Source organism: Chaetura pelagica, unplaced genomic scaffold, assembly GCF_000747805.2.
Source record: "Chaetura pelagica isolate M959 unplaced genomic scaffold, ChaPel_1.0 scaffold198, whole genome shotgun sequence".
In the NCBI taxonomy this organism is placed as follows: Eukaryota; Metazoa; Chordata; class Aves; order Apodiformes; family Apodidae; genus Chaetura; species Chaetura pelagica.
Window position 1 is genome coordinate 907685 of NW_009954317.1, and position 18578 is coordinate 926262.

At 39.2% G+C, this 18578-nt stretch overlaps 1 protein-coding gene across 1 annotated transcript; it reads right to left on the reverse strand.

Moving 5' to 3' along the window:
- Window positions 1-398: 398 nt before the first annotated feature.
- On the reverse strand, window positions 399-17555 carry STK38L (serine/threonine kinase 38 like). Its single transcript, XM_010004137.1, has 13 exons — window positions 17422-17555; window positions 16246-16297; window positions 14278-14400; window positions 13412-13495; window positions 11495-11618; window positions 10808-10962; window positions 9831-9933; window positions 9051-9112; window positions 7232-7349; window positions 6689-6812; window positions 3594-3689; window positions 1971-2062; window positions 399-526 (listed from the first exon to the last, which is right to left on the reverse strand). The coding sequence occupies exons 1-13, from the start codon at window positions 17553-17555 to the stop codon at window positions 399-401; spliced, it is 1395 nt and encodes a 464-aa protein (XP_010002439.1).
- Between the last annotated feature and the right edge of the window lie 1023 nt (window positions 17556-18578).

An 18578-nucleotide genomic window follows, 5' to 3' on the forward strand; every position in this document is an offset into this window, starting at 1 on the left:
GGTAAGCAGCATAATAGCAATGCTCCAGAAAATGATATGCTTTACTCCTGGGTGGATTAGATGGTTTACAGTACAAACACAGCCACAGTACAGAGAGGCATAATTAACCGTTATACACACATAGGCAGTGCAGTTTACAAAGGGATGTACGTTCCTTTTATTCCAGTACCTTCGTATAATAAAGTTAACAAAAATATTCAAATATTAAAAAAAAAAAAAAAAGCCAGCTGGCACTGCCAACTAATTCCTGTAGTAGTCTCAGAAATCCTAATCCTGTAGAATTTCCTTGTGAAATTGATGCGCACCAGAGTCAATGTATTGATAAACTAATGCCAAGCGGGTCTGGTGATGCAGCTACCTGAGGTTTATATTTTTCTTTTGTGGGTCTGTGTTTTGTTTCACAACTTCCCAGCTTTCATGTAGGAAGGGATCGAGCCACGCTGTGTGAGCCCTTCAAACCTCTTGTAGGTATAATTGAGGAAAACCCAGTCTTTGGATTTGTAGTCAGGTTCCGTTGTGTTTGGCACTAGAATTCAGAAACAAAACCAAAACAGAATTAAAACTAGCACTGCTTTTCACAGAGCACTGACATTGACAACCCTGAACTGTTTTTTTCCTTAAATCAGCAGAAACTCCATGAAGAAATTCTGTTTCTAATCATGGCTGTTGCCTTTTGTCAATGATCTGAAAAGAGTTACAATTTCAGCATCTCTCTCTGAATTGGAAAAAGGGATTTGTATGTTTAGGTTTTGGTTTTTTTAGTACATCTACACACCATAACAAGCTCCTACACCTTGACAGGAACCTTTAACACACCCACAGGACATACAATTACAAACCCCCTACCATTTAGGTTGCTCCACGCACAGCAAATGCATGTATAGATATCACGTTATCCTCACCACAAACAGAAGATGATATATCCAAGTTCTCCCAAGAGAACTACACATGACACACATACTACTTTCCTAGGGCTTCATCCTTGCTTACAGCTTCTGTGGGGCTTGTACAGCCTCCTCTTACTTTATGAACAGCCCACATGGCTGGTGAGCTGCACAGGGACATTTGCTACAATGGGCTTTTATATTGAGCTCCCTGGTTGCTGCTTTTAGAGTTCTGTGACAATATTTGAACTCAAGATGCCAGAGAGATGGATATCAAAGTTTTTGTTAAGGTATCTAGATATATAGTAACATTTTCAGTGGGTCTGAAATGCCAAAACCAATACAAATATACTTGGCATTAGCCAAATATGGACTTAAACAGCTTAACTTAGGCAGTGGAGATTGATTGCTTTTGAATTAAAGGGACAAGCTTCCTTGCCATTAAATAAAAGCCATATAAGAAAAAAACTGTTTTTTGTTAATTCTTATGGTTGTTAGCACACCTACACTGATCTGTCATCAATTAATCATCCTTATATATCTGCCTATCTTTAAGATCTTAATAATTAATTGAAAAGAGTGGGAGCTGGGAGAATTTGCTGTATTAGAGAATCCAGCCTTTTATGTATAAAAATTTCCTACTCATTGCTAATAGAAATGAATGAAAAAAACTTAAAATTCTTTGCATAGCCATGCAGGTTCACAAATCTTTGTGTGAAATAATAATCTGTTATGCTTGTTGTGAAGCTCAAAAGTCATTCAAGATCATCAGCAAATGAGTGCATTAAGTTTTAACAGAATTTGGTTAGACAGGCTGTGTGATAGACAACTGCACTGTTCTGTGCTTATTATATATGCCATAGCAGATTTAACTGTTAAAATCTGTGAGCTTTTTTCTCCCCTCCCAAGTTCTAAGTAGAAGCTATTAGAGGTCATAGTTTCACACTTATATTTAAAAGAAAGTCTTAGATGAAGTCTGTTACCTTGATTAAGGTATCAGAATAATGAATAAAAGCAAGAAAAGCACTTGTGGGGTGTTCTGACATATCATGGAGAGAAATTTGGAATTTACAATGGCAATCTCACCTGGCTGTAAAATATCAGATTCAGGAAATTCATCAAAGTTAGAAGTATCATCAATACTTTTGATTTCTATGGGGATTGCAGCTGGTCTTTCCCTGCAAATAGAAACAAATGCCAAAATACTGAATTCTTGGAAAAGATACATTCAATTCCAGTTTTGTTTAACTTAGCTTTTTACAGTTACAACATCCCTTTAAAGCACAAAGGTTCCACTGAATCCATAGGAGATGTGTCCAACTTGCCTGTTTGCTGACATCACAGGGAGATTTACTTGTTTCCTATCTAGCATTAGTATCTTCTTGGCAAACTTGGGGTAAACGTTTTCCCATTAACTGAAACAGGATTCCACACTTACCTGCCAGATCTATTGCTACCATCTTGGCTGTCACCAAGAACCACTGTGGTTACCACCTTCGTTTCATAAACCCAGCCTACCCAGCTGAGCAGGATTTTACTTGCATTTGGAGCCATGTGTTGCTTTACAACACCTCATCCAAATACCTTTAGACTGCAGCTCCTGTTTCTGATGCTCAGCCACCAGTATCTCTCAAAGTAAGTTGGTTCTGACATGTTACTGCTGTATTAGCTCAGCAATTAAACAGCCCTTGAAATTTTAAGGTGGCCTCTGAAGTTGCTTAAGTGATCTGTCCCACGAAAGCATTCAAACTGGAACACAGCACTGTGGGAAAGTTATTCATATACACTTGTCAAGTTGTAATTCCTGGGTGGAACAGGAAGACCGTTTGGCCAGGTTGCCAAATGTGGTTGCTCTTGTTGCTTATTAAGGTCTCCCACACTGAAAAGTTAAATGAGGCTTTCTGCTCCAGAGGAAGTAAGAAATACAAAAGGCTGGACAATCACACATCCACAATATGAATTTTCATGTAGAAACTGCAGTATTATAGAAAGATCAGACTACCTCAGACCTTGAAGAGAGCTGAACAGTAGCCAAAGTCTGCTGTAAAAGGTGTTACCACTTTGGGTACATGCAGATGTAAGCTCAGCATCTGCAGGAACAAACTTAAGACTGGAACTGGTACAGCTGCCTTGGCCAGGCCCTCTCCCCAGGCTTGGCCCAACAGAATTTGGCCACAGAGGCTGCAAAGCTGAGGTGAGTCAGTGCCCCTGCCCAGCACTATGCAGACATACCGGTTCCTTCAGGTGCAGTACCTGCAGTGTGCAGTAAAGACATGCCCTGTGTTTTCCTCCTACTTGCTATCTCTCCTCTTCATCTATTTCCCCTGCATTTTTGGAACAGAGCGTGTTTTTCTTGCGCTCCTACTTCAAATAAGTCAATTATAGCAATAGCTGCAGAGCCCATTACTACTGGAACAGGAGCTCTCTACTGATACCAAAGGATACATCAGGAATAACACAGCCACCCTACCACAATTGTTTTCAATCCTGGGCATATTGGGTCAATCTGAGGCATCTCAAGACAGTTAAACTCTGATCAGATCTATGAATCGGCAGCAAGGCCTAAGAACCTTCACTGTCCCCCACCCACTGCCAGTAGCTGCCTTTCAAAATAAAATAAATTGGAAATAATTATCCTTGACATAACAGTGCATTAAATTCTTGTTTTCATGGCTTTTATTATGTGTGCATATATACATATATATATACCTGATATGTCCCCAGTCCACTCCTTCAAAAAACGGATGACTTTTGATTTCCTCTACTCCATTACTACCAATTCTATTTTCTGAGTCAATACAAAACCTGAAAAAGTGGAAAAAATAAAGAGAATGTTACAATAAATTCACACAGAAGAAAACTGCTGTGGTATCCTGTATCAGGAACTTGAGCAAGTTCTTTCTTTCCTATTGCTTCTAAGAGGGAAAGGAAATAGTAGAAGTAGAAAATTTAACATTAGAGTCCCAAAACAAAAAGCCATGACAGTAACTGACACCTTTTCTAAAGGTGTCTTTAAGGTTTGTGAAAAGTTGCTGAAAGTTCTAGCTCTAAGATTAGCTTGGAATGAAGGGTTAAGTCTCTACCACTGAAAAACTCCTCTGGATGTTGTCAACTGTTTAAAATCCATGTTTCAAAGTAAAACTAAAAGGAACAGATACACTTAGTGAAATAGGACTACTCTTTGATGTCAGATTTTGTGCCAACAGACATTTAAAACATGCTACAACTTGATTTTCCTTGTCACACCTTCCCTCTCCTTAGAGGTCCAGGTGTTGGTCATACAAAGACTCAAAGCCCATTTCTGATACATCCCAGCTACATAACCTCAGCTCAGACTCCAGAAGAATTTGTCAACTTATGAGAAACAGCTGTAAGAAAGTTCTTAAGAGTCAATTAAGAAAAAAGTTAAACTGGAGACAGAGATAGGATTGTTGAGATGGTACTTGTTACCTGCTCAGGTAAGCAGAAGGAAAAACACCACCAAGTATGAAATCCTAAAGAAAAAAAAATAGGGAAGTAGAAGCTCTCTGACAACAACTCAGTACCATCAGGGCTTTGTTCCAGGGAGCAGTAGAAACTGACTCTTCTGGACTGACACCTGCCTGGACCAACTTCTAGCTGGCTGGAAAAGACTCTTAAGTATCTCATCAAGGAGATGGTGAGTCTACCAATGCTTAGCCTAGGTGTTAAAATTGAATCCAAGCTATCTTTTGTATATGTGTTAGCAAACAATTGCTTTATATTTTTACACTGTCCTTGCAGTCTGAGGATGGCAAAAGGTGTCAAAAGTGACACAAAGAGGGAGATTTACAGTAACAGGAAAAACATCCATGACAAATGAACAGCTTGGTCTTGCCCAGCATGGAGTCACCTGGTGACCTCCTGGAAGTGGGGAGCACTTGGTAGCCTCTGGATGTGGGCCTCCTGTTGCTCTACAAGTCATCTGGCCTTTGCTAAATGAAATTGTTTGCACAGATGAGCAAAGCCTTTGGTTGTTGAGTTATCCTTAACTCATGGCCTCTCCACATAATTATATCATCCAACTTCACAAGCCACTTTTCACATCAATACAAGGCAATACAAAAAAGGTCACCTTATCACTGATTAGGGAAATTTTCAGCAGGTAATTTAGTAACATAGCAAGTTAGGCTATAAACTGTCTCCAATTATAGACTGCAATGTTCTTTTACTTGCAGCTGAGTGTCACTTGGGAAAAAAACACAACTGTTTGTATTTCTACTGCAGCCCAGCCTGTTGGTTGCATACAATTCTGGGCTCCCCAGTTCATAAATGATAAGGAACCACTGGAGAGAGTCCAGCACAGGGCCACAAAGATGGTTAGAGGAATGGAACATCTGCCCTATGAGGAAAGGCTGAAAGAGCTAGGGTCTGTTCACCCTGGAGGAGACTGAGGGGGATCTCATCAATGCCTATAAGTATCTGAAGGGCAGATATCAGGAGGATGGGGCCAGTCTCTTTTCTGCAGTGTCCAGTGACAGGACAAGGGGCAATGGTTGCGCTCCAGCTTGTGCCAGGTTCAAGTTAAACATAAGGAAAAAATTATTTACAATGAGAGTGACAGAGCACTGGAACAGGCTGCCCAGAGTGGTTGTGGAGTCTCCTTCACTGGAGACATTCAAAACCCGCCTGGACACGTTCCTGTGTGATGTGCTCTGGGTGATCCTGCTCTGGCAGGGGGGTTGGACTAGATGATCTTCACAGGTCCCTTCCAACCCTGGCCACTCTGTGACAGTTGGTCAGACCAGGTTTCCAGATTTCCAGGCTTTGTCTGAACTTGAGGTTATTTTAGTTTGGTTTTGTTCATATCCATAAAAATAACAACTAACATTTTCTGCAACTTCCTTAAGGCTGCAATAACAGTTGTCTAACCCATCCAAGCTGGATTAAATACCCAATGGCCAGGTTTGACTGTTTTGACCTCATTTTAGTAAATTGTTTGTAACTAAAGATGTTTTACTCCAATTTAAACTCTTTAATTTATAGGAAAATGTAATAATTTCAGGTATCCATTTTATAACGGAATTCATGAGCCAATCAACAAGACATGTTAAAAAATAAATAGCTCAAATATCTGAAAAGGCTCCAAACACAGCCCAGACTGAGGAGGAAGAAACCCTTAGCAGCAACACTGTATTCTTCCCAGCAAAGAACTCAAGATGCCAACAATGTACAGGAAAGGTTAAGCAAAGCACTAGAGAAACAGATATTCAAAATGTAATAAACCCATTCTACTCAAATTTATTAATGAATATTAGTAATAGTTAAATAATTTGAATTGTGTTAGTTTAACTGTAACTGGATTAAGAATAACTGTTTGCTGTTTGTTGTAGGTTATGTTTGTTGTATGCTACTGGAACACTACTTGGATTAATAACTCTAGAACTTGGCTCTGCCCTTTTTGCCTGTAACAAAATTATGTAAGCTTATAATCATATATTTGAAAAAAATCAAAGCCAAAAAGCCATCCCTACCAAAACATGTCTGTCTGACCTTGACACCAAAACCCATTGCAAAAATTTAAACGGAAACCAAATGGATCAAAAATTGGTGTTTTGGAAGAAGTGAGTAAATCCAGAACCAAAGATTTTTGCTCAGTGCATGAAATGCTGGTGAGCAGTTATTTTTAGATGCCTCTGAGAAAAAAAAAAACTGTGTGGAAACTTTTTTTTTGTCTGCTCTGGTTCCCTCCAAGCTAAAGCTTCCATCATGCAGAATGGAAAGTTAACCTAATGGAAGATGACCAGGTCTGGGTGAGTAGCCAGAAGTGAGCTTTTGTTACTGACCTTAGAATCAAGTCCTTCGCTTTCTCTGAAATGGGCACCTCTGGAGGAAATACCAACGTTTCTTTCCAGTTCATAACTTTCCTATAAGTTTCTTGTGGTGTTTCTGAGCAGAAAGGTGGATACCCTGTACAAGCCAATAGAAAAATTAACAAGGTTTTCCCAGAAGAGGAAAGTGAGACCTGGGCCCCTGTTTTTGCCACCACAGCTCCCAAGTCTAACAAGTAGTGCTAGCCAAAAAGTTCTCTTTTGTAATGCAATAATAGACATTATTTTGTCACTTCCAGGTATTAAAACTGATCCTCAGAAACATTTAATAGTGAACAGTTATTCACCAAACAACTAACTGAGGCATCATCTCTTGCTGTCTTCTTGGAAAGGTAAAAGGACTTCAAAGTTTTCTGGAAGGTGAATTTGGAGCTTACTTCAGAAAGAACTGAATGAAATTCCAGTACCTACACTCTGCAGGAGATCAGACTCTGTTAACTAATGGATCCTGTTACCTTTGGACCCCATGAATGATTCTTAGGTTGGTCTTTGACATACCTATTAGCATTTCATACATAATCACTCCTAAGGACCACCAGTCACACAGCTTGTTGTACCCAGTCTGCATAAATACTTCTGGTGCAATATAATCTGGGGTTCCAACAGTAGAATATGCCTGAGAAAAAAAACAAAACAAAACAAAAACCTCTTTAAAGAAATCCCAACACTTTTATACTTTGCAAAACCTTTTCCTTGGGATTCACATATAGCATCTTGTTACTTGGATGGACAAGAATGATTAATTTGAGATTCACAATATCTAAAATCCAAGTAGTATTATTCTTTTACATAAGGACAGAGAATCTTGAAAGTAAATGGAAATCATCCCCCTAAATGTGATGAAATCATAGAATATTCCCACTGCAATATTAGAGAATCATCTTAGCTAAAATTTCAGATAGCTGCATTGCTAAAATACCCTAGAAGTTCTATGGTTGCATGGGGGGGAGAGGCTGCTTCTTTTTGGTGTTTTTTTTCTTGTTATTAGTTGTGGGGGTTTTTGGTTGGTTGGTTTTGTTTTTAAAAGAGATAACCAGTAGTAGATTCCCATGTGTGACACTCATGATGCACCAGCTGTTCCATGTATTACTATGTCTTATTGCAAAATTAATTTGAACTCTTACTGGACCAGGCTCCATCCCTTTAACCTTTTCAACGTGCAAACTAGAGATCTTGAGCTATTGGGGAATTTCTCTTTACTGATGGAAAATTTCCCATGGGCCTGGGGGGAAGGGATAGGAAAACAACTAAACAAAGAAAATCCACCAAAACAGTTTTTCCAGGAAAAAACCACTTTGTCTCTGCAGAAACAAAATACATAATTTTTTTTCAACAGAGCCAAGACATTTAGTTTTGAACCAACTGAAAACCAAGAATATGGCTCCAAGAATAGTGTTGATACAAGTTATCATTTTGGCCTTTTATTTTCTCTGTTGGACTGTCTCACCATTTATCTGGCTTTACTACACTCTTCAGCCACAGAGGTCTTCAGTGACTTGGGAGATAGAGGCTTTTCAGAGATCCAACCCAAGAGGGAGTAAGGGTGTGAAATACAGCCCCCACGAGGCAGCATGGCTGCAATGTAATTCATCATGTCTCAGACAGAAAGAAAAAACAACCCAAATACTTTTTGGGAATACTGCAACATACCAGTTTTTAAACTGAGTGCAAATTACAAAGTTCCAATATCTATAAATGCAGGTTTTGCAACTGTTCTTTGGTGAAAATCACAAGCAGGGCTGAAATTCTGAAATCCCATTATTGACAGCCATTTATGACTCAACTACTGTTCACTGTAATAAAACCAGGCTGCACCACTCCAGTGCCAATATCATCACTGCATTTCCATCATATTCCCACAGAAGGGCAAACAATTCTCTTAAACAGACTCACGCAGCTGTGCATCTGCTTGTGACACTGAACTGCAGGACCTAAACCCAGGAGCTCACACAGTATCAATGCCAGGTCAGTTTAGGAGACAAAAGTCAAGATACAGCTTTGAGAAGCTGTTGCTGACACCTGAGGTTAGTTAGTCTAGATGCTCATTAGGGAAACAGAGGTGTAGAGAAGATCAGGGCCTTACTAGTCATAGCTCTGAAAACAGGTAAAGTGACCCAGTTGATGGCCACTCTTCCTCAACTGGAATCACTAAGATCACCTTCTTTGGAGTTAATTGGAATTTTGGGAGCTCAAAGAAAGCAACAGCTGTACAGCACTAGGGCCTTTCAGTTTTTAAAATCCAGCAGCATTAATGCCCAGTTTTTATTTCACATTTTCTGTAAACAGTTTAAAAGTAAAAAAAAAATAATTAACTTACCAGCTGTCGCCTGTTCTTCTTCCATGTTTCTGCTTTTCTCTTTGAATTCATATTCTGAAATGCTAATTTACAAAATAGTTTATTAGATAATAAATGTATTTGTGAGGATTAAAAGAAAATGTATAACATTCTGTTTTCAAATAATAATAATAACAAAAACTTGGTTATAACTGGAGATGGGATGAAGATAATAACTACTGTCCAATTTGCAGCAGAAGCTCATGTAACTAGGACATGAGCAGCAATTCTAAATGAAAACTTGCTAAAACTTCTACAGATTTATCAGAGACCAGCAGCACTTATTATTGCAGTTGGCAATCTATCTTCAGATACAGATGTTTTTTGAAGCAACAAGTGAAGAATCTAAGAACTGCAGAGGAATTTTACATGTTCGTAGAATAGAGCACGTGGCCTGTTGATGAACAACTTCAGTCTTATGAAAAGCTTAATGAGATTGTCACTCACTTCACATGAAACCCATCCTTTCTGGAAGAGTGTTTCTGTAACATCACTAACATTGTAAGGAAAAAACATTAAAATATAGATACATTAAATTATGTGTATTTGTGTCTGTAAATAAATGTGCAAAAATGCATTAACACTGCAGAAATCCTAATTCCTTCCCTGTGAAATGCTTCCATGGGAACATGCATTTCCAGTTTTCCAACTAAATGCAATCAGCCTGGCCAATCTTGTTTAACCCAGCAGAATTAAATTATGATGTGGCATGGCTGCAGCTCAGAACTATTTAAATGCTGAACTAGGACACCTTATACTTACAGAAGTCACTTGGTGGGTTGTGTGTTAGGTTCCTGTAGAACTCTGTTCTGTGAGCTTTCTTTAAACCTGTGCATAGCCCAAAATCAGACAGTTTTACATGACCCTAAAAAAAAAATAAATCAGAGAAGATAAACATAATGAGCACAGTAGTTATGCTCAAAAAGAAAGTGATGACCCTTGTCTTCTCAGGTCATTATAAACATGCACAGGACTACCCAATCCAGGGCAAGTAGGCAAATAATGACTGAATCTTGATGGACTGCAAGAGCAGGTTTTCTCTCAAAAAGGTTATTGCCCCCTGGGAATGGCTACATCTACAATTCTGCAACAGCTGAAGGCAGACAGTTTGCCTGTTTTTTCATTTTCAAGTACATGCCACTAAGAAAGCCTCCAGGACAAAATTCCTTTGTTGTTTGGTGGTAACCTGTTTTTAATCAGGTTTCCAGATACCAATGCTAGATGGTCTACAGGTTTGTGTAAGATGCCTACTGGATCTATTTCGTGATTTACCATAGTAAAACACAGTGTATCCACTGGTGACCAGGTAATAAAATAAAGGAGATAACTTCAGAAATTGATTTTATATATGAAATATAGATAATACCTTGATTTTGTATATATTTCATACATTGTCTGAATGTTTCGTGCTTTCATTTGTCTTCAACTCTGTCAGTTTTTTATGTCTTTGAATATGAGTATTTGGACACTTAAGTGGTCTCACATAAAAACCTTTCCCTAAATAGGTTAAAAGGCTTTCCAACAACAACAAAAAAACCCACAAACAAACAAACAGGGACAATTTTGATTTGTTTAGGTACACTAGTGTTCTACAAGAAAAAGACAATTACTACTTTCTGCCTTTACTCCAGCTAGTTTAAAAATCACTGGTGTGGCCCACCAATTAGCACCCCTATAAATGGCATTATCTGCAGACTGGTATCTTGAAAGCACAGATAGTTTACATGCACATGACATGCCTTAGCATCCAGCAGAAGGTTATCTGGTTTAATATCTCTGTGGATGAATCCCAGCTGGTGAATAGCATCTATGGCCAGCACAGTTTCAGAAATGTAAAATTGTGTCTCCTCTTCTGATAAGGTGTCTTTCTTCATTAGTAAGGTCATCATGTCACCTAATCAAAGAACAGAAAATACAACTTAGAAATCAGAACATTTTAATCATAAGACTAATTCTCTGAAACCCCAGTAGAATCCAAATTTAACCTTGTAACTGGCCTTACAGCTGCTAATTAACAAACTATTAATGCAAGGACCTACATACCCAACATACTTTAGTAAATTGGATGTAAAAAGTAAGACTCTTGAAATTCCTAAATAGCCCTGGATAGCCTAGGAAGATACAGTGAATTTTAATGCTAGTAAATACATGCAACACATGTAATACATACATTATGCTTCAGCAGTAAAAAGCAGAACATTTGATCAGAATAATTATTTAATCTAAGTCTATTTTAACACCCCTCCATAACCTGTTTCCCTAAAAACCAGGGATGATCACATTGCTGGGACTTCATTTAGAACTGCATTCAACTTTTAATTTAGGACAAATCATGCAGCAGGCTTGTTTCTGACATTTTGTGAAGCTCACAACAACAGCTAATGAAGAAGTATTTATTTCACCTAACACCACAACATAGAACTTACCTCCCGGTAAGAATTCCATGATGAGGTAAAGATTTCTTTTATCCTGAAAGCTGTAAAACATTTTCACTACCCAGGCTCCATCTGCTTCAACCAAAATATCTCTTTCTGCTCGGATATGGGCCACCTAAATTAAAAAAAAAAATACTATTATTAAAGGACAATTGAAAAGTCTGAACAAGGAATGCCATATTATATTGATAATCCTACAATATATTTTCATGATCTTTAATGAAGAAAGTGGTTTTCATAGTCTTCTCATACTCATATTTTTCACATTATTTTTGCTATATCCTACAAAGCCCTCACAAAATGCCCAGCAGAACATCCCCATGGAAGTCAATTCCATGTTGAAAATAACTGTTCACACAAGTTTGCAGAAGCAATCTCTAGAAAAACAAAGCACAGCTTGTTAGGCTGTTTGTTTGTTGGGAAGAACTGAAAAAGCTGGTGGAAAAGAGCAATTCACTTTTTTAACAATACACTAAATTGAAATAGGAACGTCCACAAAAATTCCAGAGCTGCCCATCACAGAGCTTTATAGGGTACTGCAAGCTCAGACAAAAATTCAATCTGCAACTCAAGGTGCAAATACTGATTAAAAGATTGGAAAGGGCCAGAGCTGGTCTTAAGGAATGCAAGAACCAAAAGGTTAAATGGAAGCCACATTGTGGTTATTGTCAGAAGTTACCAGATCTCTCATGTATGTATACAAAGAAACAAAAAAACTAATAGCTACTTCTACACAGGTGTCTCTCAGTTTAAACTTGGCAAGGGAAGCCTGCTGAATTTCTCTAGCAAGAGTGACAGAGAGCTTAAACTAATTACATACTGCAAAGCCCAATTCCTTCATTTTTGTGAAAAATGAGAAATATCTGACTCTGCAGTCTTTTTGCATCTCTTCCCCAATTCTACTGGCAGAGAACATCTTTACATAGATGTTTTTGTTCTCTTGCCTTAGTAGGCACTCCAGCTTTGACTTACCTAGCTCTATCCTCATTAGAAAACATTTCTATCCACCCTCCACTGCTCAGTGTAGCTACAAAATATAATATTGAAACCTTGCTTAAAGAACAGTAAGGATATCTCCCAGTGCTATCAGGCTTGAAAGAAAAAAAACAATCTTTATTTTCTTGTACTTGTGTCCTGTGTAGCTTTCCACTGAACAAACCAGACAGTTAAAATTACAGTAGATAAACACTCTCCAGAGAAGATTACAGCCCCAAAACAAACAGACTGCAAGCTCAGCCTTCTTGCCACATCAGGCTATGAAATGGGGGCAGGGCTTCAACCAGAGGGCCATACACATCCATGCTGCTCCTCTGGTTCCCTATATTCAGGGCAGGGGCTTGAGGAGACAGTCTGCACCAGGACAATAAAAAAAAAGCATGAGTACCACTGCAGGGACATGTAATACAAGAGCAAATTATGGATAAGGTTTGGACAGGTTAGGGAAGTCCTCTTTTATCTGCCCTTTTGCCTGAGACATTCACACTTGATTTCTTTGCTTTGCAGTGCTAAAGTACTTGCTGTGTCCTACCAGGATTTTGTAGTGGATTCTTAATTAAAACATAAAAGCAAAAACCAATACAAACCAACAAAGCCAAACAAAACAAGAACTGGCTAAAAAGCAAAACAAAGGAAAACAAAACCAATTAACAATGTGACATCTGTTGGTATCTAACCATCACCAGAATTCATCAAGTACTCTCAGTTTCTAGTTTGGCGCAGTATAACTGCATTTCAGGAAGCATTTTCCTTGAAATGCAGTTTTACAGGTTAAGTACTGTAAGACTGCTATCTCCACATCAAGGATATAGAAGGGAAAAGTATGACCATATAGGATCTGCCACAAAGAACTTCAGCGACTTCTTAGAAAGCACAGCTTTCAAATCTAAGGGGGACTTATACAACACAAACCTGCTCTTTCTCCAGCATATCTGCTTTTCTTAGTATCTTCATTGCATAAATATGACCTGTATCCTTCTTCTGAACAAGACGTACCTATAACAAGAAATATAAGCCCACATCAATCTTTGCTACCTCAGAAGCTAGGCCTCAGCAAGGCATCGATTGGAAGGGTCAACATTTCTGGGCACAGAAAAGTTATTTTGTTAAAACTTTTAAACCTATGGAAAAAAAAAGTTATTTCTACATTATGTACAGCACTAGCACTTAGTGGTAACAGATACTTTGAAGCCATTATTGATTTAGGAAAAGTTGTTAGCAGGCACAGTAAATTCCAGGTAGCTGTCAGGCTGCACGTGCTAAAATTCAGGAGCAGACACCACCATGATGCAACACAAGCCAGGGAGGATGTTTACAAACAGATGTGCAACTGTACATCTGTCATTTCAGGGGGCCACAAGGAAACCAACAGCTTGGGCTAGTAAGAAGCTGTGGGAAACCAAGGGCCTTTCCAGAGAGTCAGAGAAATCAATGCACGTAATTAGTTATTCAATTTATCACACTTGCAAAATGACTCAGCTATTCTTCTGCAATAAAAACTCCCCAATTGGAACTTTTAATCCTGTAATTAAAATGTTTCATTTTAGTGTTCACAGAATCACAGAATCTTAGGGGTTGGAAAGGATCTCAAAAGATCCCCCAGTCCACCCCCCCTGCCAGAGCAGGGCCACCCAGAGCACATCACACAGGAACGTGTCCAGGTGGGTTTTGAATGTCTCCAGTGAAGGAGACTCCACAGCCTCTCTGGGCAGCCTGTTCCAGGGCTCTGATTGTTCGATTCAATCTTAATATCCTGTTCAAGCAAGAAAGTCACAAACCTCTCCAAATGCTCCTCTTCCTATAACTTTCAAAGATTCAAAGTCATCCAAGCCAAGCCTAGTCCTCTTCAGTCGCAGAAACTCTGTTTCCTTGCGAGCATGTTGTGACCTGCGCAGTTTTTTCTAAGGAGACAAACACAGAAATCTATGCAATTTTACAGCAGAAAGCAAAGCTACACAACCTCCCTTCCTGTGAAGTGTTCTCTCTGCCATTAGAATGATAGAGAAAATGTAAAAGGAGAAGTCTCTGAACTTCTACCTTTGATCCACAAGCACAGACTTTTATATCAAGGTCTCATGTGCAGTTTCACTTTTTTGGGGGGGTATGTATTTTTTTTTTTAATTACAATTTAGATATAAAGAAATAGTGATAAAAAAAATAATTTAAAACTATCCTCCTGGTTGAAACAAAGAACAACAGTTCAAAACCCAAAGTCACTTAGCTGAGACAAAACTTCTATTTTTGGGCAGATAAAAGCCCAAATAAAAGGGCTCAATTAAAGCTGCAACTTGCGCCCCACAAGAGAGTGATGAAAGGCAACAAACTGCCAAAGATCCAACTTACACGATTTATAGCAAAATCAATTTGGTTTAGGGCAGACAAACTCATATTTGAAAGAAATGTCTAAATCCTGTAATATATTTCCTTCCATAAAAGTGTCAGTGGGATTTACTCAGAGAAGACAAACATCAACCTTATGCTCCCAAAGACTCCCAGGAGATCGTGGAGACTGCTAACAATGATAAAGGGAAAATGGTTAAGGAATACCAGAAGCTGATAAAAGGCCTATATAACAGTTACACGAAGAGTTACATGAAGAGTTACAAAAACAAGAATTAAGAGAAACCTAGCCTGCATGCTTTAATTACCATTAATCTCCTGAAGACGAACCTAAAGGGATAACAAAAGAAACATTTTGCCACAAGGCATGAGGTTGGCAGAACTCAGTAGAACCTGGGGAGGGCAGGAGGAGATTGAGATCACTGACTCAAGAAATACTCTCTCTCCAATTAAGACCACTCTTTGCTGGACATGTGCCTTGATCTAAGAAGCCACTGTACTTTTAAACAGAAGCAGGGTGTACAATTAACCAATGAGATTGGTTATGTTACTAACCAATAAGTATAAATAAAGGCAGATCTTGATGTTTGCTAAATGAGATAAATAGGCCATAGCTTCTTATACGGAGCTGAGTGGAACACCACTCAGTTCCCTTTTTCTACACAAAGCTGCAAATAAAAGACACAACTGGACCCTGTGTGTGAATTAGCTCTGCATACCAGGTGAAGATCCCACATTTCAGGGCAATAGGACCCATCCATCAAGCAGGCACCTGCCAGATTTCGTGCTAGGATGAACAGTGTCACTTAAAACCACAAGATGGCATTATGCACCCACACTCGCTTTTCCCTCAGAAGTTAGGGCAGCCACACAACTCAGAAATGACTGAGGCACTGTTCCTGCTTAATTCCCTCCCTATCCTGAAGGCAGCCATGGAGACAGACCATGTGATGGACCTCTAGAAAAGCAACTTGTTGACCAAAGTTCTGAGAGCTGTCAAGCAAAGATCCCACCTCATCCATATTAGAACAGAGCAAGGGTATGCCTAGTTTATTGTTTAAATCAAGGAAAAGTGGTTCAGCATTTTGCTTTCTACCCACTTCTTCCATGCACATCTCACCTTTTTTTCTTGCAAAATATAATGGCAAACAATTTTAATCTTTGAAAAGCATGCTATATACTTGATGCAGCCATGTCTCATGGGTGGCATGAAATGTCTTATTTACTGGAAGTATCATTAAGACTTATTCATAGCCTCCCTAATATATTATTTACAGGGGCAACATTCATTTACAAAGTAAACCTTCATGCTAGCTAATGTTCCTGTAAGCTCCTCAAATGTAATTTTTAAGTAGCATGGCAAAAGCAAAGCTATCTCCTCAAAGGTTACTCAGATGTAGTATTACCTCCTCGTCTGCGAGGCCTTCCTCTTCCATAGCCACTTCTAGCTTTTTCTGCCTGCACAGAGGAGAAACAGGAGATGGATTTCATTTTTTTTAAAGTATTTCTTAAAAGCAAATGTAACACTACAGCAAGATAACATCTTTACTTCACATATTCCTGATAACAAAGAGTTTGCCTCAAATGGAAATGTGCCCACTCCATCCATTTACCCATTTCTGGCCAAAGCTGTATATGGATAACCAAATTTAAGCACATACCTACATATTTGCAGAATTAGGCATTAAAGGTCGAAATACATAATAACTCTAATAACATATTTCTTCATATAATCTTGCTGAACTAAGGCTGTTTTAATCAATTAGGATTATGAATCAGAGTAAGCATGGGTTTTTTTCTACCACTTCTGTCTCAGCTTTACCTCCAGCACCTCAACCAGCTCCAGCTTTCATCCTGTCTCAGCCTTGCTGACCTCTCCTTGGTCACATAGGTGGTCCTGCTCCCCTTGTCCTCATTCCAACTAACTACCCCCTTGGATTCATCATCATCTCCTCCTAGTGTCCTGCCTGGGCCATGGCTCACTAGGGTCAGGGGTCCTCCAGCTGGTGCCATGCCAGACTGGGAAGGTATGAGTAAGGAGTGAAGCCTGGGATTACCCCACAGGTGGCAGGGAGTCAGTACATGGCAGCATGTCTATTAGACCCCTCTTTTTCCACACACAGGATGTTTTTTTGACTCTCAGGGTACAGTTTTCAGAAACCTGGTTACCCACTAGCAGCAGCCAAGAGACTGAATGCTGGGTGCCAGGCTGCTGGAGTCTTTCTGCACTTTGGGAAGTAGAGCAGGATCCCCTAAATTAAAGGCCCTTGGTAGACAGTCTATTCTCCTAACTACAAGCAACTCAATTACATGGAATAATGACTCAATATGGTGACAAGAGAAACCCTGCTGCTCAGCTGAAAACCTCTCAATTAAAAACAGATTACTAGGGGAATGATAATTTCACATGCTGATGACAATTTGAAACACAACATTCATTATAATCAAATGCTTGGTACTTTGACACTTAATTCAAGTAGCAATTCACCACATTGGAGGCAGAATTAGGCACTGATGAGAGAATTTGGAAAAAAGCCAACTAAGAAAAGCTGAAGAGGGGTGAGAGGAAGCAGACCCAGTACCTGGTTTCTCTCTCTTCGTGCTGTATGATTAGGTTGCTGTAGAAGTTCTCCAGCGTAAGCTTGGCCACTGTCACTCTCTCCCGGGTGTGGTTACTCATGGGAAAGGATGTTGTAGTCCCTGCAGTCATCGCCATGGTAACATGTACTGAAACAGAGCATGTCAAATCATTACTCATTTGAAAAAAATAACAAAAAAGTTTTATATATATAAATGTATTTATAGCCCTCTTTCCCACTCTCCAGCTCCAAATTCTTCAGACACTACCGAACGCACAGGAAAGGCACTGCTCTTTAGATATTAAAAAATTCCATTAAAACCCTGCATTATAAAATTAATGCTTGGTACTTTGACACTTAATTCAAGTAGTAATTCACCACATTGGAGGCAGAATTAGGCACTGATTCCACTGAATTTGGAAAAAAGCCACCAAAAGCCAACTAAGAAAAGCTGAAGAGGGGTGAGAGGAAGCAGACCCAGTACCTGGTTTCTCTCTCTTCGTGCTGTATGATTAGGTTGCTGTAGAAGTTCTCCAGCGTAAGCTTGGCCACTGTCACTCTCTCCCGGGTGTGGTTACTCATGGGAAAGGATGTTGTAGTCCCTGCAGTCATCGCCATGGTAACATGTACTGAAACAGAGCATGTCAAATCATTACTCATTTGAAAAAAATAACAAAAAAGTTTTATATATATAAATGTATTTATAGCCCTCTTTCCCACTCTCCAGCTCCAAATTCTTCAGACACTACCGAACGCACAGGAAAGGCACTGCTCTTTAGATATTAAAAAATTCCATTAAAACCCTGCATTATAAAATTATCCCAAGACAGAGAGTGGGCAGTAGGTCCTCCTGCTAAAACAAAACAAAACAAAACCCAACAAACTAACCAAAAAAACATGTTGGCAAAACACAGGGTGAATCATAGCAAAGAATTATGCAGGCTACAGGCAGCTCACCCAGCCATGCTTGTCCACAAATGAGGAAAACATACCCCTGGCAGACTGCAGCCCAGCCTGGAGGAGGGAAGAGGTGGTAATGGAGCATGGAAAGGAAAAGGTGGAAGTAAGAGGAAAACCAGGCACCTCCCACAACTGGACCTGTCACAAGTCTATGATAGTTTCAGACTCCAGAAACACTAGATGCTACCAAAAGGACAAGA

What these genes read in the sequence shown, in the direction of transcription:
- STK38L (XM_010004137.1), bottom strand. Translation starts at nt 17,555, where the DNA reads ATGGCGATGACTGCAGGGACTACAACATCCTTTCCCATGAGTAACCAC. An exon ending in AGAAGAACAGGCGACAGCTG is followed by an intron (nt 7,350 to 9,050) that starts GTAAGTTAATTA and finishes TTTTTTTCTCAG; the next exon opens with GCATATTCTACTGTTGGAAC. An exon ending in GTGGACTGGGGACATATCAG is followed by an intron (nt 2,063 to 3,593) that starts GTATATATATAT and finishes TTCTATTTGCAG; the next exon opens with GGAAAGACCAGCTGCAATCC.